Source organism: Myxocyprinus asiaticus, chromosome 36, assembly GCF_019703515.2.
Source record: "Myxocyprinus asiaticus isolate MX2 ecotype Aquarium Trade chromosome 36, UBuf_Myxa_2, whole genome shotgun sequence".
NCBI classification, from domain to species: Eukaryota; Metazoa; Chordata; class Actinopteri; order Cypriniformes; family Catostomidae; genus Myxocyprinus; species Myxocyprinus asiaticus.
The window spans coordinates 24,846,925-24,871,325 of NC_059379.1; the positions used below are offsets into that span (position 1 = coordinate 24,846,925).

Sequence of the window (24,401 nt, forward strand, 5' to 3'; positions counted from 1 at the left end):
ATATTGCCATTTATTATTGTTATAATTGTGCATATAAATGAAGATGATTAAATATCATTCTTTCAACATACAGTTATGCTCAAAATTTTACATACCCTGGCAGAAATTGTGAAATTTTGGCATTGATTTTGAAAATATGACTGATCATGCAAAAAAACTGTCTTTAATTTAAGGATAGTGATCATATGAAGCCATTTATTATCACATAGTTGTTTGGCTCCTTTTTAAATCATAATGATAACAGAAATCACCCAAATGGTCCTGATCATAAGTTTACATACCCTTGAATGTTTGGCCTTGTAACAGACACACAAGGTGACACACACAGGTTTAAACGGCAATTAAATGTTAATTTCCCACACCTGTGGCTTTTTAAATTTCAATTAGTGTCTGTGTATAAATAGTCAAGGAGTTTGTTAGCTCTCACGTGGATGCACTGAGCAGGCTAGATACTGAGCCATGGGGAGCAGAAAAAACTGTCTAAAGACCTGCATAACAAGGTAATGGAACTTTATTAAGATGGAAAAGGATATAAAAAGATATCCAAAGACTTGAAAATGCCAGTCAGTACTGTTCAATCACTTATTAAGAAGTGGAAAATTCGGGATCTCTTGATACCGAGCCAAGGTCAGGTAGACCAAGAAAGATTAATTGTTCAGGATAAAAAGAAAAACCCACAGGTAACCTCAGGGGAAATACAGGCTGCTCTGGAAAAAGACGGTGTGGTTGTTTCAAGGAGCACAACGACGATACTTGAACAAAAGTGAGCTGCATGGTCGAACTGCCAGAAAGAAGCCAATGCCACAAAAAAGCCCAGTTACAATATGCCTGACAACACCTTGACACGCCTCACAGCTTCTGGCACACTGTAATTTGGAGTGATGAGACCAAAATAGAGCTTTATTGTCATAACCATAAGCGCTATGTTTGGAGAGGGGTCAACAAGTATTGTGCTCCTTGAAACAACCACACCGTCTTTATAAAGTTCCATTACCTTGTTACGCAGGTCTTTTGACAGTTCTTTTCTGCTCCCCATGGCTCAGTATCTAGCCTGCTCAGTGCATCCACGTGAGAGCTAACAAACTAATTGACTATTTATACACAGACACTAATTGCAATTTAAAAAGCTTCAGGTGTGGGAAATTAACCTTTAATTGTCATTTAAACCTGGGTGTGTCACCTTGTGTGTCTGTAACAAGGCCACACATTCAAGGGTATGTAAACTTTTGATCAGGGCCATTTGGGTGATTTCTGTTATCATTATGATTTGAAAAGGAGCCAAACAACTATGTGATAATAAATGGCTTCATATGATCACTATTCTTAAATAAGACAGTTTTTTGCATGATCAGTCCTATTTTCAAAATTAATGCCAAAATTTCACAATTTCTGCCAGGGTATGTAAACTATTGAGCACAACTGTATGTAAAACATGCCTTGATTATTTTCAACTAGATATTTTACTGCCAATTTCAAAACAAATACATCAAAATTGAAATATAAAATATCATGAAAATCTGAATATATATATAAATGAAACCTTGAATAGCTCAGCTTGACCTTCTTCTGCAGCCTCTAGCACAGTATATTCCTCCATGCTATCATCATCAGTCTCCGCCTCTTCCTCATCCATTTTCTCATCATCTTCATCCTCCTGCACGTCCTCTAAGGTCATCTCCCAGCCCATCAGCAAGCTTCTCCTGGTCCAGTCCTTCTTGTCTGCATTATTGATTATCATGGACACATCCCTGGCAGACCTTTTGAGCACAATGCCAGGAGCTGGTTTTGGATTGAGGACCATTACCTATATGGCAGTGAAGAGAAAAAGCAAAAGAGCTAAATAAAAAGGCAAAGAATCACAAACTGCTTTAGATTAGTGGTTCTATTTTAAGATAATTTGAAGCTGTCAAGTCCAAAAGGTTCCTACTGACCTTCTGAGCTGAAAATTTGAGGACATTCAGGGTTTCATCGTACATGGAAGCACACAGGTTTATATTAATGATCATGCAGGCTTTTCCATGGCCAGAAAAGAAACCCTGCAAATTATGTGTGAGCTTACTCTTTCTGAAGGGGATATGTTGTTGAAACCTGTTAGAAAAGAAATTTCAGGTTAGTTGTCAATTAAAATTTAAACTGGAAATTTAAATGACTGATGCAACAGAAAACAAATAAATAAAACAAACGTCATGCAGCTTTTTAGACAAGTTAATTGTTGGTTTAAAAGTAGACATACAGAGGTATCCAAAATTCTTCCATTTAAAAAGTTTTAGGATTCTGAGATTTTAAAGGATTATTCCACCCAAAAATGAAAATTCTCTCATCATTTACTCACTTACATGCCATCCCAGATGTGTATGACTTTCTTTTTCTTCTGCAGAACGCAAACAAAGATTTTTAAAAGAATATCTCAGCCCTGTAGGTCCATACAATGCAAGTAAATGGTGACCAGACCTTTGAAGCTCCAAAAAGCACATAAAGGCAGCATAAAAGTAATTCATAAGACTCCAGTGGTTTAATCCATGTCTTCAGTAACGATATGATACATGTAGGTGAGAAACAGATCAATATTTATGTCCTTTTTACTATTAATCTCCATTATCACATTCTTCTTCATTTATTTTTGGCGATTTGCATTCTTCGTGCATATCGCCACCTACAGGGCAGGGAGAAGAATTTATAGTAAAAAAAATAGCAACATTTATGTTGATTTGTTTCTCACCCACACCTATCATATCGCATCAGAAGACATGGATTTAACCACTGGAGCTGTATGAATTACTTATATGCTGTCTTTATGTGCTTTTTGGAGACTCAAAGTCCTGGTCACCATTCACTTGCATTGTATGGACCTACAGAGCTGAGATATTCTTCTAAAAATCTTAATTTGTGTTCTGCTGAAGAAAGAAACTCATACACATCTGGGATGGCATGAGGGTGAGTAAATGATGAGAGAATTTTCTTTTTGGGGTGAACTATCCTTTAAGATTTTGTTGCTTCCATTGAAGCACACAAGATACACTTTGGAACATCCTCAAATCATGCTGGATAACAAGGATCATCAGGTTTTGCACAAATTTATGGAATCCATGCCAGCTTGAGTGCATGCTGTCATTAAAGGGGGACATACCCAATTATAAAAAAATTTAAAAAAATTCACTCATATTGCTATGCTGACAATATAATTTGTTTTCAAACTTTTGGACCCCACTGCATTTCTGACTCACTTGGATTGCGTTTGGTTGAGTCTTAGAGTGTTGATGCATTTCCCCAGAGTTAACAAGGAAGTGTTGATATTTCCAGCTTCTTTTAAGCGCTCTCCTCTGTTCTGAGTCTTTGCGCATCGCTCAGATCCAGCCAAATCACATAATGACAGCCTTTAAAAGTAAAATGCAAAATAAATAAATGCATCCATGTAAAATTACGAGTGTAGTACTGGCATGTAGGCATTGAGGTCACCTACTCGCTTATTGTCTGAACTCGAGGAACACCCACGTCTTCAATCCGCAAGATTCAAATGGAAAATATACTATGGCTAAGGAGGAAATACTCATTATATTTTAGATGCTTAGAAGGGTATGAAAATATTGGAGTTCAATTTATAAATATTCATTCTCAAAATATTTAAATGAGTTGCCTTCTGCTTGAGATGTTTTTGAGCTTAGTGGAGGAGAAACTTTGATTTTTCCTTCCAGTTTTCACAACTTTCAGTGCCTCATCAGCACTATTCACTTGAACCCATTTCAGATCTGAAGAATAAATAAACTGATATATATTAAGACAAATAGCCATACAAGTACAACAATAAAGAAAATAATATGCTAATAGAGAAATTATAGACAAAAGTAATTTTAATATTTAATAAAGCCATCACTGTGTGACTAAATTAGGCTAATAATATCTGCACCTTGAGCAACTGATCAAGCAACCTGAGTAAATGATTCATTACTATTTTCTAACCAGAAAATGAGTGAATTTGCAAAATATTTTGCTTTCTATGTTATTTTTAGGTTACCTTTGACAAAAGCATTGCCTTTGACATCTTGGGCTAGCCGCAAAACACTTCTTCTGTGAGAGCCATTTGAAACAAGATCGAGCAGGTCATGGATGTTTTCATTGTAGATTTCGCAAAAGGAGACCCATACTGAGAATTTAACATAAGAGGCCTCATCCAAACAGATACTGTCCACATCAATGTCACTACAGGTGGAGCCTGAAATGAGAAAATAAATGCACATAAAATGTGGAAACTTGCATTGGTTGATGCTTTACATTGCTGATTTTTAAAAATCATGTTAATGCTTACTTTCAAGTGAACAACTGGCACTAGACATACTGGACAGGGTTTTCTGGGAGTCACTCTGATAAACAAAAACAAACAGCCATAATTTCAATACTAGTAAAACCCTTCTCTTAGCTGGAAAACCATTATACAAATGTTTTTTTTTTTAATTAATAAAAAAAAAAAGTACATCTTTAAATCTGCAAAGAAGGTTTCTCTTATTTGTAGCATCCTCATCCTGCTGCTCTTTAGTGAGTCTTGTAAAATCGACACATCGATGAGGCTTGATGTTGTTTTGAGAATAAATTCTGCCCTCAACGCTGTTAAAGATCACATTCAGGGACCGGGGCAGAATTTCTCCATCTGATTCAGGGCCTATAACATAACAGCAGCAACATAAATGCACAGACAGCTATACGTACATAGGGTTGGGAATCTTAAGGAATTTTACGATTCCGGTTCTTTTTTATTTATGTTTTTATCCCCTTTTCTCCCAATTTGGAATGCCCAATTCCCACTACTTAATTGGTCCTCGTGGTGGCACGGTTACTCACCTCAATCCCGGTGGTGGAGGACAAGTCTCAGTTGACTCCGCTTCTGAGACAGTCAATCCACGCATTTTATCACGTGGCTCTTTGTGCATGACTCCGCAGAGACTCAGCATGTGGAGGCTCATGCTACTCTCCGCGATCCACGCACAACTTACCACGTGCCCCATTGAGAGCGAGAACCACTAATCACGACCACGAGGAGGTTACCCCATGTGACTCTAACCTCCCTAGCAACCGGGCCAATTTGGTTGCATAGGAGACCTGGCTGGAGTCACTCAGCACACCCTGGATTCGAACTTGTGACTCTAGGGGTGGTAGTCAGCGTCAGTACTCGCTGAGCTACCCAGGCCCCAACGATTCCGGTTCCTTAACAGTTCAAGTAATGATTCCAGTCATTCTTTTAGTACTTTTTAAAGAATTATTTAGAAATGAGAAATGCAATTCTTATTACATTTACTACCCTCTGCTGTCTGTTACCAAATAATGAGATAATTTCAGATTTGTACAGAGCAGATAAAAAAAAAATCTGAAATAAATTTAATACAGTAATTGTAAAAGGTGTTTGCAGACTTTTTAGAGACATAAATACAATCCAATGATAGATCCTTACTATTTTATATAAAGAAATCTAACCAACACGAAATGTGATGGCATATTTCATTATTTTTGAATAAAATTCCACTTATTACAACAAAACTTGTGTAGATTTAATTATACATTGTCATATGAACAACCAGTCAGTAACTGCACTGCTTGATTTAATAGAGACACAGGTCTATTAAATAAACAGTAAAAGTTCCAGAGACAGTTTCATGTAGGCTAATGTTGTACTTCAGGCTTGTGAGACTTCAACAGTTCTTATTTAATTTCGAGTTGGACATTCATAACTTGCACATCAGTATAAGATTACTTGAATACTGGAAGCGCTGTATGTTTCGTGCTGTAGATTCAAAAGAACCGGCTCATTAGAATGGTACTTTCGGGATCGGACTATACCGGAAGTACCATTTGTTTTACACTGTTGATTCAAAAGAACCGGCTCCTTTGAATAATTATTTCGGGAATCGATATGTACCGGAAGCGCATATGTTTCGCGCTGTAAAAAGAGCCGGCTCGAGACTCGTTCGATTGGGAGTTAGTGTGTTTTTACGCTGCAGAGTCAGTAGAGGACAGCGCTGCTGTAGAAAGTGCTGCTGGAAACACTGGCTGTGTCTAGTTTCGAAGGCCGCATACGCCATCGTGTCTGTCTCGTTTCATAAAAGCGAGTAGGACACTTCGGTTGCGAACTTCTTTCACGGGAATTCGGAGGATGCAAATCAATCAAATCCATTCATTTTCACTCAAATCAAATCAAATCACTTTTATTGTCACACAACCATGTACACAAGTGCAATAGTGTGTGAAATTCTTGGGTGCAGTTCCGAGCAACGTAGTAGTCGTGAAAGTGATGAGACAGTACCAATTTACAATAAACATCAGATTTTCACAACATAATTTACATATCTAATATACAAATAATAACATACAATGTACAGTATACAATACACACAATATAGAATACACATTATACAATAAAAAATAGTATATATAGTATATATAAAATATAGAGAAGGTTGTATTGTGCTGTATTGACATTCAGTTGATAGTCAGTTGCCAGTGTGTTGTTAAGAGAGAATATAATTTATGACAGTCCGGTGTGAGATAATAAGATTAATAAAGTGCAGTGCTGATGTATATTGATCGTGAGAGACCAAGAGTTCAAAAGTCTGATTGCTTGGGGAAGAAGCTGTCATGAAGTCGGCTGGTGCGGGTCCTGATGCTGCGATACCGCCTGCCTGATGGTAGCAGTGAGAACAGCCTATGGCTCAGGTGGCTGGAGTCTCTGATGATCCTCCGAGCATCAATCATATACACAAGTGCAACAGTGGGTGAAAGTCTTGGGTGCAGATCCGAGCAACATAGCAGTCATGACAGTGATGAGACATACACTACCGTTAAAAAGTTTAGGGTCACTTTCTCATCCTTTATTTTATTTTTTTCTCACATTTTAGAATAATAGTAAAGTCATCACAACTATAGAAAAATAGAAATGGAAATATGGATATATGTTGTGACTAAAAAAAAATCCAAAATAAATCAAAACTATGTTATATTTTAGCATCTTCAGAGTGTCCACTCTTTGCCTAGATTTTGCAAAAATGTACTCTTGGCATTTTCTCAACCAACTTCTTGAGGTATCACCCTGGGATGCTTTTTAAACAGTATTGAAGGAGCTCCCATCTATATGCTGGGCACTTAGTGGCTGCTTTTCTTAATTATTCGGTCCAAGTCATCCATTTCAAAAACTTTTTTTTAAATAAAATTTTAGTTTTGGAATTAAATAAATTAATATGGTGGCACAATTATATTTTTGTCTACAAATCTATTTTAAAACATTTAAGCATACACCTTCAGATCAAAAGATTTTTAAGATCATGAGAAACATTTCAGGCAAGAGACCCCAAACTTTTGAATGGTAGTGTACCAATTTACAATAAACATCATATTTACACAACACAATTTACATATCTAATACAGAGCATCCGGAAAGTATTCACAGCGCTTCACTTTTTGTTATGTTACAGCCTTATTCCAAAATGGATTAAATTCATTTTTTCCTCAATTCTACAAACAATACCCCATAATGATAACGTGAAAGAAGATTGTTTGAAATCTTTGCAAATTTATAAAAAAAAAAAAAAAAAACACATGTACATAATTATTAACAGCCTTTGCTCAATACTTTGTTGAAGCACCTTTGACACCAATTATAGCCTCAAGTATTTTTGAGTATGATGCTATAAGCTTGGCACACCTATTTTTGGGCAGTTTCTCCCATTCTTCTTTGCAGGACCTCTCAAGCTCCATCAGGTTGGATGGGGAGCGTCGGTGCACAGCCATTTTCAGATCTCTCCAGAGATGTTCAATCGGGTTCAAGTCTGGGCTCTGGCTGGGCCACTCAAGGACATTCACGGAGTTGTCCCGGAGCCACTCCTTTGTTATCTTGGTTGTGTGCTTAGGGTCATTGTCCTGTTGGAAGATGAACCTTCGCCCCAGTCTGAGGTCCAGAGCGCTCTGGAGCAGGTTTTCATCAAGGATATCTCTGTACATTGCTGCATTCATCTTTCCCTCAATCCTGACTAGTCTCCCAGTTCCTGCCGCTGAAAAACATCCCCACAGCATGATGCTGCCACCACCATGCTTCACTGTAGAGATGGTATTGGCCAGGTGATGAGCGGTGCCTGGTTTCCTCCAGACATGACACTTGCCATTCAGGCCAAAGAGTTCAATCTTTATTTCTCCTGGTCTGAGAGTCCTTCAGGTGCCTTTTGGCAAACTCCAGGCGGGCTGTCATGTGCCTTTTACTGAGGAGTGGCTTCCATCTGGCCACTCTACCATACAGGCCTGATTGGTGGAGTGCTGCAGAGATGGTTGTTCTTCTGGAAGGTTCTCCTCTCTCCACAGAGAAATGCTGGCGCTCTGACAGAGTGACCATCGGGTTCTTGGTCACCTCCCTGACTAAGGCCCTTCTCCCCCGATCGCTCAGTTTGGCCGGGCGGCCAGCTCTAGTAAGAGTCCTGGTGGTTCCAAACTTCTTCCATTTATGGATGGAGGCCACTGTGCTCATTGCGACCTTCAGTGCTGCAGAAATGTTTCTGTACCCTTCCCCAGATCTGTGCCTCGATTCAATCCTGTCTCGGAGGTCTACAGACAATTCCTTGGACTCCATGGCTTGGTTTGTGCTCTGACATGCAATGCTAACTGTGGGACCTTATATAGACAGGTGTGTGCCTTTCCAAATCATGTCCAATCAACTGAATTTACCACAGGTGGACTCCAATCAAGTTGCAGAAACATCTCCAGGATGATCAGTGGAAACAGGATGCACCTGAGCTCAATTTTGAGTGTCATGGTAAAGGCTGTGAATACTTATGTACATGTGATTTTTTTTTTTTTTCGTTTTTTATTTTTAATAAATTTGCAAAGATTTCAAACAAACTTCTTTCACGTTGTCATTATGGGGTACTGTTTGTAGAATTTTTAGGAAAATAATTAATTTAATCCATTTTGGAATAAGGCTGTAACATAACAAAATGTGGAAAAAGTGAATCGCTGTGAATACTTTCCGGATGCACTGTATAGACAATTACACACAACACAATATACAAATAATAATATACAATGTACATGGCACATGGCTTGGGTGGCTGGAGACTCTGAGCTTTTTTCACACACCACCTGGTATAGATGTCCTGGAGGGAGGGAAGCTCACCTCCGATGATGTGTCTGGCTGTTCGCACCACCCTTTGTAGGGCTTTGCGGTTGAGGGCAGTGCTGTTGCCGTACCAGGCAGTGATGCAGCCAGACAGGATGCTCTCTACAGTGCTAGTGTAGAGCTGTGTGAGGATGTGGTGGTTCATTCCAAACTTCCTCTGCCATCTCAGGAAGAAGAGGTGCCGGTGAGCCTTTTTAACAATGGCCTCAGTGTGGACGGACCATGTGAGTTCCTCAGTGATGTGGACACCGAGGAACTTGAAGCTGCTGACTCTCCCCACCGGTGCTCCATTGATGGTGATGGGGCTGTGTTCTCTGTCTTTTCTCCTGAAGTCCACCACAAGCTCCTTGGTCTTAATGACGTTGAGGGAGAGGTTGTGCTCCTGACACCAGCGTGTCAGAGTGTGCACCTCCTCTCTGTAGGCTGTTTCATCATAGTCAGTGATCAGACCTGACCAGACCTACAAGAAGTGTAATTTGCCCATAAATATGATGTTCAAATGCAAGTAATGTTAATTCCCAAGTTGAAGTACCTCAGTAGACAGGTGCAGAGTATATAATATGTATAATTATATTAATATATAATTAAAATAAAGTGTTATAGACTAAAAGTACACCTGTAAAATCTTTACATCATTATAACTTTACAAAATTTACCTCATACATTCCTTTCCAAAGGGACTTTGTTCCCTTGTCACTCAAAGTGCTGGCGCTTGTTAAAGAGTGGCATGCTGCCATAGCAACTATGATACGTTCTGTTTCCGTTTGTCCTATGAAGGCCGTCTCATTTAAACAAGGCTTGTTTAAAGGAGGACGCTCGGTATACTGCAGCCTTCAAAGGACACGTCCTAGCTAGCACACAGCCTTCAAAACGAGACAGCTACTGTCAGAGTATTTCAGGACGGTGTTCCAGCCACATTGGCAGAAAATTGCACGCTGGAGAACCGGTTCTCAGTTCCCAAACCTACATATACAGTAGTGCAGTTAAACAGTTCAGAACATTACAGTACGTTACAACTATGATTGCAATAGTTGGAATGGAGTGCAGGAAGGCTAAAAAACTGTACATGTGAAATGCTATGTCACAGGCTAAGACTGTTGACGTTTTAAACTCTTACATGGACTTGACACACACGCACGCACGCACATACACTGATTTATGCCGGCACTCAACATCTTAGTATATCAGAAGTGTGTTGTGATCGTTTGTGGTGTTTTTGTCCAAAGTCAGTGGTCATTGCATTTATTATTTATTTGTTTTCTTGTATGTATTTTTCTGTTTAAAATCATCTTACATTTTCAAATAATGCCACAACACATTGTCATTTCAGTCAAATGACCTTTATTTATTGAACATGCCACCAAACCATCCATTTTGCTGTTACATTTCCGGTTCACATGCTGCACAACCAAACATTGCATCATCTTCCTCTTTTTGGAGTTTAACAGCGATTGGCTACCAACAGTTGGAGCATCATCGCCACCTACCGAAACTACATCTTCTTTTCTTCTTTTAACATTGATTTGCAAACTAAAGTAATGCCCTCTACTCTTAACATAGACCAGACTCTCCTTTCCTTTAACCCCCTCATGTCGCCCCGGACCTAGTCTTCATTGGTGCTGCGTGTTCAGCTCCTCCGGTGTACTCACCAGGCCCCTCCCAGCCCAAAAGTAAGGATCGTTTTTATATTAAAATATCTAACTCCTTTCCCTTTTAATCTTTCTTTAAGTGATTCTCTTTCTCTTGTATATTGTCTGCACTGTAGAATGACATGCTCCACATTCCCCTTCTCCCTACAATACCTACAGATTCCATTCTGATGTTTACCCCAAAGTGTCCTAATCTAAGCCTTGTGTATATTCTCTCCTTTTTACTTCTACTTAATGATGTAAATGTTGTATCTTCTTCTTCTGTGGATTTTCTGGCAGGATGCAAACCAACTAAAAAGGTGCATACCACCACCTACTGTGCTGGAGTGTGACAAAGATGGAAAAAAAGATTTCCTATATTCTATGTTTCAGACCATTGTTTCTCAAGAATCTATTATTGCTTTTATTATTCTGCCAGTTTCTAATCTGATATTTAAGATATTGCATAAAGTGATTAAACATTGTATCTGGTCTCAACCGGTTCTTAAAGCAACAGCCACACCCCTCAAATTGGACCATACCAGTTGTTAATGTTGTAAGGGGGGGAGTTAATAACAGCAGGTTTTTTTCTTTAGTTTTGCAATTAAGTACTCTTTCTGTTAACAAATCTTGTATTGTCTGTGTGCATACTTGTTTTGTCATCCTTTGTACTTTATTGTGTATATTTGATCGTTTTCATTTCTCCTTTTGGGAACTGGTTCATTCTGGGGGTGGAGCTAGACCCTTTAAAAGAGGGAGCTTTAGAGCTTGTATGTTAGTAGTGTTGTGAATTCGGGCCATTTGCTGGTTTAGCCATTTTTGCACATTGTTGCATTTTATTTTGTTTTTGTACAGTTTTTTTTTTTTGTTTGTTTGTTTCTACTTTATATTTTCACTGTAAATAATTTTTGCCAACTTAAACACTATTTTGGGATCCACTTCATCACTGTCTGTCACATCATTTTTGCCTCTCACCGTAGGGCCCGTCTACACTGTAACTGCATAAGGCAAATGAGTTTAACAAATAATCCTGATCAATAGTATAGACTCTCTCCCATTTTCCTTTGTAAACTGTCTTTTTAAAAAAGATTTTAAGCATTCAGATCCAGAGTCTTCATGCACAGCTTTTAGTCAATGCAAACATTTCATACAAAATCCTTACCAAGAAATGTAAATGTCTTCCCAGCATTAGTAACTCCATATGTAAAGATCAATGAATTTCCTCCCTCTAAGACTGCTTTCACAAGGCTTTTTGTTGTCCCATCAAATATCTGTCTTTGAGATGTTTCTGGACCATACACCTAAACAAATATATTCAACATTAAAGTTACAGCACAAACACAACTAACAACATTACAAAGGCCTGTTCACAATCAACACTGGCGGCAGAGATGGCTGCGGCTATCCTCGTCATACCTGTGAGAACTGGAATCGCTGTGCCAGCTGTGGTCCGAGTCTCTCGCTGTGTCTGGCTGTCACAGATGCTCTGGGTGCCTTCAGAATCACTGTATCTGGTGGCTCAATTGAGATGCACTCCTGTTTGTAGAGAGTATGGTCATAACAAATTAAGTGCATTTGAAACATAAAGGTGGTATCGAAACCTGCCTACCTAGACAGTGTTTTGGGCATCATAGAAGTATATCGGAAAGGCTAACTCGGAACATGCCTATGATACCCACAAATCACGCCTAGGTAGGGAACCATCTAGGTTTTGAGACTAAAAAATAGGTACCCAAACGTACCATGGTAATACAAGGTTTTTGAATGTTTGACAAAGCAGTACCACCATGGTATTCTTTGAAGTACTGTATGTCAAATAACCATGTGAATACCTTGGTACATAAATGTGGCAATTGTCAAAGTAACATGGTACTGCCACAGTACTTTTGTGTAATGGGAGACACAGCCTAAATGTAAGCACCTGTGATTCCCCTTCTGCTCCCTCTGAAGCAGTGAAGGGACGTACACGTATATAGACCTGCAAATGTTCTTTCTCCAGTAATACTGAGTCCTGTAGAGAACAAAAATAAAGTGCAACATTACAGATGGACTGCAACCTAAATCAGATTGAATGGCTTTAAACATGAGAAATGTCGAGAAATAATATACCCTTAATTCGGATAATTTAGAGAACTCTGAAAAAAGATCTTTCCTGAGGTCTTCAACCGTTATTGAGCCCACTCTCTCAGGTTTGTAATTTAAACACGATTCCATCATTCTGAGGAAAATATATGAATGTTTAATGTTTAGTAAAAGGAACATTCCAGGTTCAATACAAGTTAAGCTCATTTGATAGCTTTTGTGGCATAATGTTTATTACCACAAAAATTTATTTTGATTCGTCCCTCCTTTTCTTTCAAACAGCAAAAATCTGGGTTACAGTGAGGCACTTACAATGAAAGTGAATGGGGTAAATCTGTAAATGTTAACATACTCACTGTTTCAAAAGTATAGCCACAAGACATAAACAATAACGCGTGTAAACATGATTTTAGTGTAATAAAAATAGCTTTCTAACTTTTTCTGAATAATGTTACAACCAATTTTACAACTTCATCGCTTGGATGAAATAATGGCGTAAATCCTAAAACGACCATAACAACAATGATTTAAACAAGTTTTATCAGAAGAATTAATGTAAGTGCTTTTATAAAATTATAAGCTGCACATGTCTGCCTTTAAACCTAAGAAAAGGAGAGACGAGTCGAAACAATTTTTGTGGAAATCAACATTATGCCACAAATGCTGCCGATTAAGCGTAACTAGTATTAAACCCGGAATATCCCTTTAATAGCAAAATGAATAACAAACGATGTAACAATATTATTTCATGATAATATTGTTTTGTTTACGAAGCTACAAAGCAAAAGAAAACAAGCATTACTCATTGACTATTTAAAGGACGAGACCTTTACCTGTGATAGATCTCGCATTAAATTACGGGAGTTAAATAATTAAATGTAATAAATTAAAATGACCGATGCGTCATTTAATTTAACTAATTTATTGATTTACTATTATTATTTTCTTTTGTTTCTACGGTTTGTCATCGCCAACATGCGTTGTTCGTGGATTCGTGCTGCAGCGGGTTTTTGTTCAAATCGGACCAATCGGAGCATTCGCCACATACGTAACCCCGCCTCCAAAATGGAAGTTAACGCATTGTAGTTTTTGTTGGCCAGCAGAAGTAAGACAACTGTTGAAAGAAAAGGCACAAATGAACTACATAATCCACAAAACTCCATAAACTCACACGGTAAGATTGGTAATAGCTAGACTGACTTATGTCCTGGAATCAAAAGGTATTTTATGTCAACATCAGAGTGGTTTTAGAAAAGGAATAAGCACAACGGATGTAATTTTAAGTTTAGAATCTGATATAAGAAAGGCTCAGGTCAGTAAAGAAGTATTAATTGGAGTGTTTTAGATGTGGAAAAAGTGTATGATATGATGTGGAAGGAAGGACTTTTAATCGAACTGGGTAATATGAATATTAATGGGAAAATGTATAATTGGAATAAGGATTTTTTAATTGATAGAACCATTCATGTTCCACAGAATTACATCCAGTTAATAAAGTATTAGAAAATTGCTGGGAACATGAATATATATATATATATATATATATATATATATATATATATATATATATATATATATATATATATCTGAATAGCTTTGGATGGAAAGCAAATAAAGAGACTCATCAAATTGGAATAAGTTACTGTGCTGTTTGCCCTACTGTAGCATTGCCAGCAACTCCCCCATGGCTATTCCCAATGCCTGTAGTTGACTTTCAACTTCTAGTGAGTATAAATGATAAAAACAGACAAGAACCTAAAGAAACAATAGTACATAAATATTTGGATCAGAAATATGTATCAGTAATTCAGCTATATACAGATGGATCTAAAGATCCTGAAAGAGGATACACAGCATCAACAGTGTATATAACAAGGTTTAGGAACAAAATAGCAAAAAGAACATCTAAACATATATCAGTCTATACAACAGAAATGCTTGCAATATTACTGGCTCTTCAGTGGGTGGAAGAGATCAAAATACCTGAAGTGGTCATATGTTCGGACAATTTTGCAGCATTATTAAGTCTAAAGAGTGGAAAATCAAGACATTTTATCAGATATTTTACAAAGTTTGTTCAGAATACATCAAACGAGAACAGTTATCTCATTTGTATGGGTACCCGCTCATATAGGGGTAGAAGGAAATGAAGTGGTGGATCAAATAGCAAAACAAGCATTAAAACACTCAGACATAGAGTTGAATGATCCAATGGGTAAATTGGAAATAAAAGGGTTAATTAAAGGAGCTGTAAAGGATATGTGGCAAAGAAAATGGGACAGTGAGAATAAAGGATGACGTCTATATAATATTCAGAGAATAGTTGGGAGCGAGAGGAGATGTTTTGGGAATAGAAGGGAAGACAGTATAATATCATGTCTCTGAATTGGGCATTCTGCTCTTAACCAGTCACTACATATGATTGGAAAACATGTATCCGGATGTTGTGTCATATGTGATCTTCCTGAAACAGTGTAAAGGTTATGACAATGAAAGGCTACAACTTATAGAAGCACTTAGAGATATGGGAGTTAATCAGCTTTCACTGCAGAATGTGTTATACAAAAATACAACTGTAAGAGTGTTCAACATTTTATTTAAATATCTCAAAGACATAGAGTTAATGGTCAGGATTTAAGATGTAGTTTGTTGCTTCCTTTTTTATTATTATTACTATCATTGTTATTATTTTATGTAGTTTTCCCTCTACGTCAATGCTCCCACACCTCATCCCAGTAGGTGGCGGAATATGCACCAAAAGCTTGTTTTCCAACCGCCATAACACGTCAAAGAGGAAGAAGAAAACTCACATGGTTCATGCTTCTGGAGATGGAAGTGTGTGTTTGTACAATACATGTGGCTCTCAGTGGATTAGTTTTATAGTGTTTGTGCGATATTAAGTGAACGTCCTGTAAATCTGCGACATTAAAAAGACTTTGCAGATAGGTGTCAGTGGATGAAAGATGTCTGTATTTATGGATTTAAACATCATCAGCAGTCATGATAAGAACAGACTCATGAGCATCATAGAGACTGCTGCTCACCGTAAGTAGCAGCTGTAATTCACTACAGCGTTGTCCAACGTCAGTCTCTACGTGATTAACTATTCATATGGTGTAATCATTTACTCTTGATTGTGAAGGATTTGAACGTTATTTTGAACTGAAGTCTAGATCTGCTTCCCTTTGTATTTCAGTTGGCTACTCTACAGTCGCGGTAAATTATATTGTTGAACCACAACAGAAGAAACAGGTATGATATGAGTTATACTAACATATAAACTCTGAAAGAAGCTTCACTTGCTGATGGTCTTATTTCATGTATTTCAGGAAATTCCTAAGCCACTGAGTGTGTCAGACATATTTGAGAAATTCCCAATAGTTCAGGTAAATTGATTTGCTCAGCATCTTTCCTGAGCATAAATACCCTAGTGGGGTTCTCTATATAAATGAATGAAAACTCTCTGCTTTCTTTTCATAGGGCAAATCCACACCCATCAAAATATTGAATCGCTTGACCATTGTGGCCTCCGATGCATCTCATTTTGTACGTTTGCAATGAAGAAACTTTGAGCACATTTATGTTTCAGCATTATTTATATATGCTGAATATTTATTTGTTATTTTCTGCAGAGGCCCAACACCGAACACAAAAACTTTGACCTTGTGGCTGTGTACCCCAAGACAGAAAAACTCTTTCATGTAAGTGAAATTGGATTTCTGAAACGGTTGCAGTTTGTATTGGCCAATATGTTATTTTCTTTACAGTTTTGATGACATCCAACAGTAATGATGTGAGAAATATGTCTCTCTTTGTGTTTTATTTATTTTTATTTTTTTCCCCGCATCTGAGCTAGGCAGCATGCATGACCTTTGATGTTGACATCATCTGCATTGCAGCAGCTGAAAAACAGCCCTTCCATTTTAAAAGGGCTCCAGTTAATGGGGTGAGTTAATAGTATTTTACATCCATATCCAAGTTTAATGGCAGCACTAAAGCCTTTAATTTGTTTCAGAGATCAACTTGGTTGTAAAATGACTAATGTTGGAACATTGTGAAGATGTGGCCTCTTTCTATAGGGTCTTAATTTAAGTTGCTAGCTGTCATCATTGATGTCATTATCAAATGCTGGTCACTGCAGGCTATTGACAGGGGAGTGTTCTTTGAGATAACTTATGCAGCAGCAATCAGAGACAGCACCATGAGGAGATACACCATTGCCAATGCCATCAGCCTGATGGAAGTCTGCAAGGGAAAAGTATGTCATCCCTTTTTACATACAAACACCTAAGAAATGTGTTCAGCTGATTCAACAATTGCATTTTCTTCTTGCATTCCATAGAATGTCATATTGTCCAGTGGAGCAGAGAGGGTAAAATATATATTTTTTGCATATTTTTAATTTTATACACTATTGTCACTATATGTTTTGAATTTAAAAATAGAACATGTGCGGTCAGTATGACATGTCATCATCTCTTCCTCTTTTCCATAGCCTCTTGAGATGAGAGGCCCATATGACATTGCCAATTTGTATCCTTTTTAAATGAAAAGAAATCGTCTTATAATTGCATTGTACTTTAAAGTTGAAGTGTGTCATTTTCTTTTTAATGTAAAATACTTTCTCTTATCCCATTCTAATATGCAGAGACAATAATAAGTAAGACATTTGTAGGTTGATTTCCCCAAAAAGTGGAAACACTGTGGCACAACATTGCTCTGTTTGTTTGAGCTTCCCAACCAGCTAAACATGGCAACATTAGCTCAACCAATGACGTGAGTTTTGGGTGGTAATATCTGTTTGGCCGACCAAAGGAAGAGATGGGGAGTGTTTGGGAAAATCATTATTTTTTTCCAATTATGTTTGGTGACACAAGGGGCACATAATTAACTCACTCCATTTTTAAGGCACTGTTTGTGCTTGTTTTGGTATGTTCCTTAATTGAGATCACAGGGGCCTTGTGTTCAGCCTGTCTGAGGGAGATGCTAAAGCTGCAGTTTCCACCAACTTCCGATCAGTCTTGCTGCATGGAGGTAAATAACTGGCTCTGCTATTTACCATTCCTTTGGTACACAGGCATAAATCTATGAGACGTGTTGTTTGCAGTTAGGTTGCTTGTTTCCATGTATGCATTAACAGTGGGTGTGAGATGTGTAGTATTGATCTTTCAGTCTTTCTTATGGATATTAGGTATAGATAGATATACTGTAGGTTTAAAATTATAAATGAATGTTATCAATGCTTTTGTGGTTCCTTTATAACAGAGACGAGAGCCACTGCGTCTGGTGTTGTTCACACCATGAAGAAACCACAAAGTACCAAGGAGCAAGTAGAAGAGTGTCCAGCATCTAAAAAGGCCAAAACAGAAATAGCATAGACAATATTTCACAATAGAAAAAATGTACATGTATTAACCATTGTGTTGTTTTATTGAAGGCATTTTGTCTTCCTTTTTTTGACTGATTGACATTTCTCATAGAATCTATGTCTTTTGTTTCCAAGTCTTGCAAATCCACTTTAAATTGAAAATGTATACAGATATGGTAAAAATGACATTTAATTAGTTAACATTTGAAAGGATAGTTGGCAAACTGTACAGATAAATTAAACTAAGTACAAAATTACTTGTGTCTCACTAAGTGCATTCTGTCATTAAATTATTATTATTAAGAATATATATTACAATAAAGCCTTCAACCTGTCATCATGATCAACACAAAGCCAATCTTATTCTCAGCAATGGAGCGATTTTAAGCAATATATTTTCATGTGAAAAGAGAGCCCTATATTCCATTAAGTTTTTTATATTCCTTTCTGCCTTATCCATGATTTAATAGACAGAGTGCTTGGAGGAAATTTGCCCAGTGTACGTGTGATGTGAGGAGGAACCCTCCTCAGATTCAGATATGTAGGCAGTCTAAAAATTCTGGTCTTTATGCATATTATCTTCAAAGACTGTTCTTATGAATAGGTGTGGTGGTCAAGTGTCTTATTCATCCTTCAAGTTTTCAAAGAGGGTTTTAGCTCCATTCTGCCACTCACAAACACTGTCCATCGGTGACTTTCCCTCCTTGAGAAGACAAAGCAACAGTAAGTGTGATAAATACATTTGAAAAAGAATTTGTTCCTGATCTTTTGCTGAAATGTTGTGGAATAGCAGCCGTAATTCACTACAGTGCTGCCTAACTTCAGTAGGTTCTCCATCTGATTCAAGTTTACACTTGATAGTAAAGAATTTACCTGTACCTGACAATAACTGCTACAAATGACTTGGTAGAGCTGTTGCCTCATTACATTAAATGTGTAAGCACCAGAAGATGGCACTGTACACATCTTAAATAAGCATCATAGTCAAACAAATTTAGGCATGAGAGCTCGGGATTGAAACTCCATGTGAAAGTTACATCCATATATTAATATATAAAAGTCTAAAACTTTTTTTATCTGCAACTTCATAAAAGTATGAGAACATTGTTTCAGAGTACTTACACAATTCTTGAGTTTTAAGTCAGCTCCATGCAGAATAAGCAGCTGGATGAATCTGAAGCGATTCAGCCTGACTGCATCATGCAATGGTGTGTCACCCTCCTAAAACAGAATAACATTTAGAGTAACCATTTAAGTGTCAAAGGAATAGTTTAACAATAATTCTGTGTGAAATCAGATTCAAAAACCATGACTTGCTTCCGTAGCACGTAAAAGGAGTTATTTATACTGTAGCCGAATGTTTAACTGCTTTTTTTCCAATAAAAGTGAATGATGACAACGGCTGTTAAGCAAGACCTCCATTGAATAATGACTTTTAACACAAAGCTTGGAATTTAGTCCACCAATTGTTTGGACTACATTTATGATGCTTTTACGGTGCTTTTTTTGTCCGTTTTGATGATTGACAGCCCCTGGTCGCCATTCACTTTCATTGCATGGAAGAGAGCAGCTTGGACATTCTGCTAAACTTCTCCTTTGGTGTTCCACAGAAAGTAGGTTATACAGGTTTGGAACAACATCAGAGTGAGTAAAGGATGATGCCGTTTGTATTTTTGGGAGAGCTGTCCTTTTATGTGATAATCACTGACATTGAATCCTTAAATTAAGAGTTTTGTAATAAACAGTATTGGAATAGACAGCACATTTCTTACCATGTCTTTTGCATTGATGTCTGTGCCACAGTGAACAAGATGTTCAGCACATTCATAGTGTCCTGTCCTCACTGCCACATGTAGGGGAGTGCTGCGAAGCTGGTTCACAAGTTTGACAAGATTACAATATTAACTGCCACAATATTAAAATTGTCCTCTAGATGTTATACAGCCTTCCTGTCAAATAAATGCGTATACCTTGTCTCTGGAATCCAGTTTTACCCCATAGTTAAGTAGTGCTTCAAGCACAGGCAAGCTTCCACCACGACAAGCCCAGTGAACTTCAGTTGCTTGAAGCTAGGGACACAGTCATGAGAATAATATGGCCCATTAATATATATATACTGTATAACTATAATATGTGACTATTCAAACCCACTATAATTCAAAATTTGAATCCACAGAATATATGTATGAAGACTGCGTGTCCACGTGACATGCACTCATGTGTTTGTATTCAATAAAACAAAAATACAGACATATAGTTTCCCCAAAAGTTTTTGCATACTTTAATCACATTTAGTATAAATGTAATTGCATATAATGAAATACCAAACAAAGTAGCATCTCCAAACAAATAATGCTACATGCTGTTCTCTGAACTAACTTGTATGAAGTCAGTTCCCTGAATTTCACACAGGTGTCCTAGTTAAGGGTTTTCAAACTTTTGGATGTTAAGGACCCCCAAATATGATGAATGCCTTGTGAGGGCCCCCATTCCTATTTACTGTATAGGCAACTATATAATTTTATGTATAAAAATGCCCATTTCTACTGATTGAGAAAAATAGTAGGCTAAGCAAGATATTATTGGAAAATCATTGCACTGATGCCAGAACTATTTAAAAATAATGGAAAATGTTCTATCAGCATATCTTTTTTTTTTCTACCCACAATTAGAGTAATGTTAGATGTATAGACCTAAAGAGAGATATTTTCAAATGTATTCTTATAGCACTCCTAGCAGTCATTAGAAAGCAGAATGAAACTATTAAAATGTTTAACTGTATTAAGTTATAACATTGTGTTCACCATACTGTAGTTAATTCAGCAAGTTAAGATATTAAATGTGATTTTCCCAAAAAATACATTTAGTTAAATCTCTCTCTAATTTTTTGTGGACCACCAAGTGCCTTCTTGCAGACTCCTGGGGGTCCTCTGATCACAGTTTTAAAAACCCCATCCTAGCAGAGTAACCACAGGTGTACTTTATCAAATTAAATATAGTCATGATCTACTACCAGAAGGATCCGAATACTTTTGTCTTAACACTTTCAATGTGTTTGTGCTATACATTTATTTAAATTAAATGGCATTTTGTTTGGTATTTTGTTACATAACACTTATACACCCAGCTTAAGTGTTCTAATACATTTTAGAGCCATGTCATATTGAAATAATGTGTAGAAATTAAGAAGTACCTTGTCCTTATTTCCTATTGAAGCGCCAGCCTCCAACAGCGTTTTCACAATCTCTACATTGCCTTGTGAGCAAGCTTTGTGTAGAGCTGTACGATTAAACTAGAAAGAATAAATAATTTTTGGCTTTTAGTCCTTTCAGATTTAAGTGCTATCAAGACTTGTGTTCAGTGTGTTGGATAAACACTCATGTTATCACATGCGTTTGGATCTGCACCCCTGGCGAGATAACTCTTAATCATTGGGAGTTTGTTATCCATTGCTGCCTTCAGGAAGTCATCCTCATCGACAAAATCATTCTGTGAGAAGATGAGATATGATTACTTGAGGGTTTGAACTCATGATTGTTTTGAAACCCAATACCAGTGTAGATGCTCTTAGTAGAAATATGACAGTTGTTTACCACTATCTCTTGGTCCAGCTGTGTTTTGTAGGCTGGTGTACTTTTTTTTTATCTTCTGACTCTCCTGTAGAATCTCTTGGATGTCATCAGTGCAGTTATCAGTCTGCAAAACCATTCCATTAAAAAGCAAAACAAAAGAAAATACACTCATACATGCACTGTGGCTGAGGAATTGCAAATGCGGTATATGTTTGACCAATCTACAGTTGAAGTCTGAAGTTTACATACACATAGTTTGAAGTCATTAAAACTCATTTTTTAACCACTCCACAGATTTCATATTAGCAAACTATAGTTTTGGCAAGTCGTTTAGGACATCTACTTTGTGCATGACATGAGTAATTTTTCCAACAATTGTTTACAGACAGATTGTTTCACTTTTAATTGACTATATCACAATTCCAGTGAGTCAGAAGTTTACATACACTAAGTCAACTGTGCCTTTAAGCAGCTTGGAAAATTCCAGAAAATTATGTCAAGCCTTTAGGCAATTAACCAATTAGCTTCTGATAGGCTAATTGGAGTCAATTGGAGCTGTACCTGTGGATATATTTTAAGGCCTACCTTCAAACTCGGTGCCTCTTTGCTTGACATCATGGGAAAATCAAAAGAAATCTGCCAAGACCTCAGAAAAGAAATTCTGGACCTCTACATGTCTGGTTATCCTTGGAGCAATTTCCAAATGCCTAAAGGTACCACGTTCATCTGTACAAACAATAGTATACAAGTATAAAAAACATGGGAACACGCAGCCATCATACCGCTCAGGAAGGAGACACATTCTGTCTCCTAGGAGCATTCTGTCTCCTAGAGATGAATGTAGTTTGGTGCGAAAAGTGCAAATCAATCCCAGAACAACAGCAAAGGACCTTATGAAGATGCTGGAGGAAATGGGTAGACAAGTATCTATATCCACAGCAAAATGAGTCCTATATCGACATAATCTGAAAGGCTGCTCAGCAAGGAAGAAGCCACTGCTCCAAAACTGCCATGAAAAAGCCAAACTACAGTTTGCAAGTGCACATGGGGACAAATATCTTACTTTTTGGAGAAATGTCCTCTGATGAAGCAAAAATTTAACTGTTTGGCCATAATGACCATTGTTATGTTTGGAGGAAAAAGGGTGAGGCTTGCAAGCCGAAGAACACCATCCCAACCGTGAAGCATGGGGGTGGCATTATCATGTTGTGGTGTTGCTTTGATGCAGAAGGGACTGGTGCACTTCACAAAATAGATGGCATCATGATGAAGAAAATGTATGTGGATATATTGAAGCAACATCTCAAGACATCAGCCAGGAAGTTGAAGCTTGGTCGCAAATGGGTCTTCCAAACGGACAATGACCCCAAGCATACCTCCAAAGTTGTGGCAAAATGGCTTAAGGACAACAAAGTCAAGGTATTGGAGTGGCCATCACAAAGCCCTGACCTCAATCCAATAGAACATTTGTGGGCTGAACTGAAAAAGCGTGTGTGAGCAAGGAGGCCTACAAACCTGACTCGGTTACACCAGTTCTGTCTGGAGGAATGTGCCAAAATTCCAGCAATTTATTGTGAGAAGCTTGTGGAAGGCTACCCAAAATGTTTGACCCAAGTTAAACAATATAAAGGCAATGCTACTAATTACTAAGTGTATGTAAACTTCTGACCCACTGGGAATGTAATGAAAGAAATAAAAGCTGAAATAATTAATTCTCTCTACTATTATTCTGAAATTTCACATTCTTTAAAATAGTGATCCTAACTGACCTAAGACAGGGAATGTTTTCTACAATTAAATGTCAGGAATTGTGAAAAACTGAGTTTAAATGTATTTGACTAAGGTGTATATGTAAATTCCTGACTTCAACTGTATATCTTACATTAAAGCTTGTGATTATAACATCATTGTCACATTGAAGGTTATTAAAGGTTTTCAGTTGATCTTGTTTCCTGTTGGCCACAAAGCTCTTGCATTCTTCAGCTGGAGGTTTCTGTGTGTGAATGCCATCCTGCTGTTTGTTCCCATTTGTATTGCCTGTAATCTAAAAGAATAAAACAAAATAATAAAAAGCAGTTGACTTTGTTTTATTGATGCTGATCATTGACTTCTCTGTCCAATTTCTATCAGAGTTGCATTTGTTTTAAAGAAATATGGCTCAACCATTGTTGAAAAGGAAAACTTAAAAGTTTGTTCGATTTTAAATGATAAAACAATACATATAAAATCCCCACTCAAGGATAAAGCACACATTTGAATAAAACACTGGTTCACTGGTTTTCAGAATTGACATGTCTTCAAATTTCTCAAGCTTCCACTTCTCTAAATATTGAGCCCCTCAATAGTAGCTTTACCTGGTCTGTCATTATTTAGTATGTTGTATAATATGTTGGTTCATGTTTGCAAAAAATAAATAAAAAAATCTAAGCAAAAATAAAAAGGTAACACAAGCTATAAGGACATAAAAGTCTAAATCTAAGATCTAACCAAGCTGAAATCTTCACAGAAAGGCATCAAAATATTCAATATGCATGTTGAAAGTCAAAAGTAATTTCCTCTTGAAATGGAGATTTAAACGTGCCTACCAGCTCATCAACCTGTAGGAT

The 24,401-nt window shown here is 37.3% G+C and overlaps 1 protein-coding gene and 2 pseudogenes across 1 annotated transcript; 1 reads left to right on the top strand and 2 right to left on the bottom strand.

The window, feature by feature from the left end:
• The window catches only part of LOC127426837 (kinesin-like protein KIF20B), a 30,771-nt pseudogene extending 17,297 nt beyond the window's left edge, over window positions 1–13,474 (bottom strand).
• A 2,159-nt stretch (window positions 13,475–15,633) lies between these two features.
• LOC127426976 (ribonuclease P protein subunit p30-like) lies at window positions 15,634–18,480 on the top strand. The gene is made up of 11 exons (XM_051674215.1): window positions 15,634–15,900; window positions 16,052–16,107; window positions 16,185–16,241; window positions 16,336–16,401; window positions 16,488–16,556; window positions 16,712–16,801; window positions 16,997–17,113; window positions 17,198–17,227; window positions 17,351–17,388; window positions 17,810–17,889; window positions 18,121–18,480. The coding sequence occupies exons 1-11, from the start codon at window positions 15,819–15,821 to the stop codon at window positions 18,231–18,233; spliced, it is 798 nt and encodes a 265-aa protein (XP_051530175.1). The 5' UTR covers window positions 15,634–15,818; the 3' UTR covers window positions 18,234–18,480.
• Window positions 18,481–18,586: 106 nt separating this feature from the next.
• Window positions 18,587–23,770, bottom strand: LOC127426838 (ankyrin repeat domain-containing protein 1-like; annotated as a pseudogene).
• Between the last annotated feature and the right edge of the window lie 631 nt (window positions 23,771–24,401).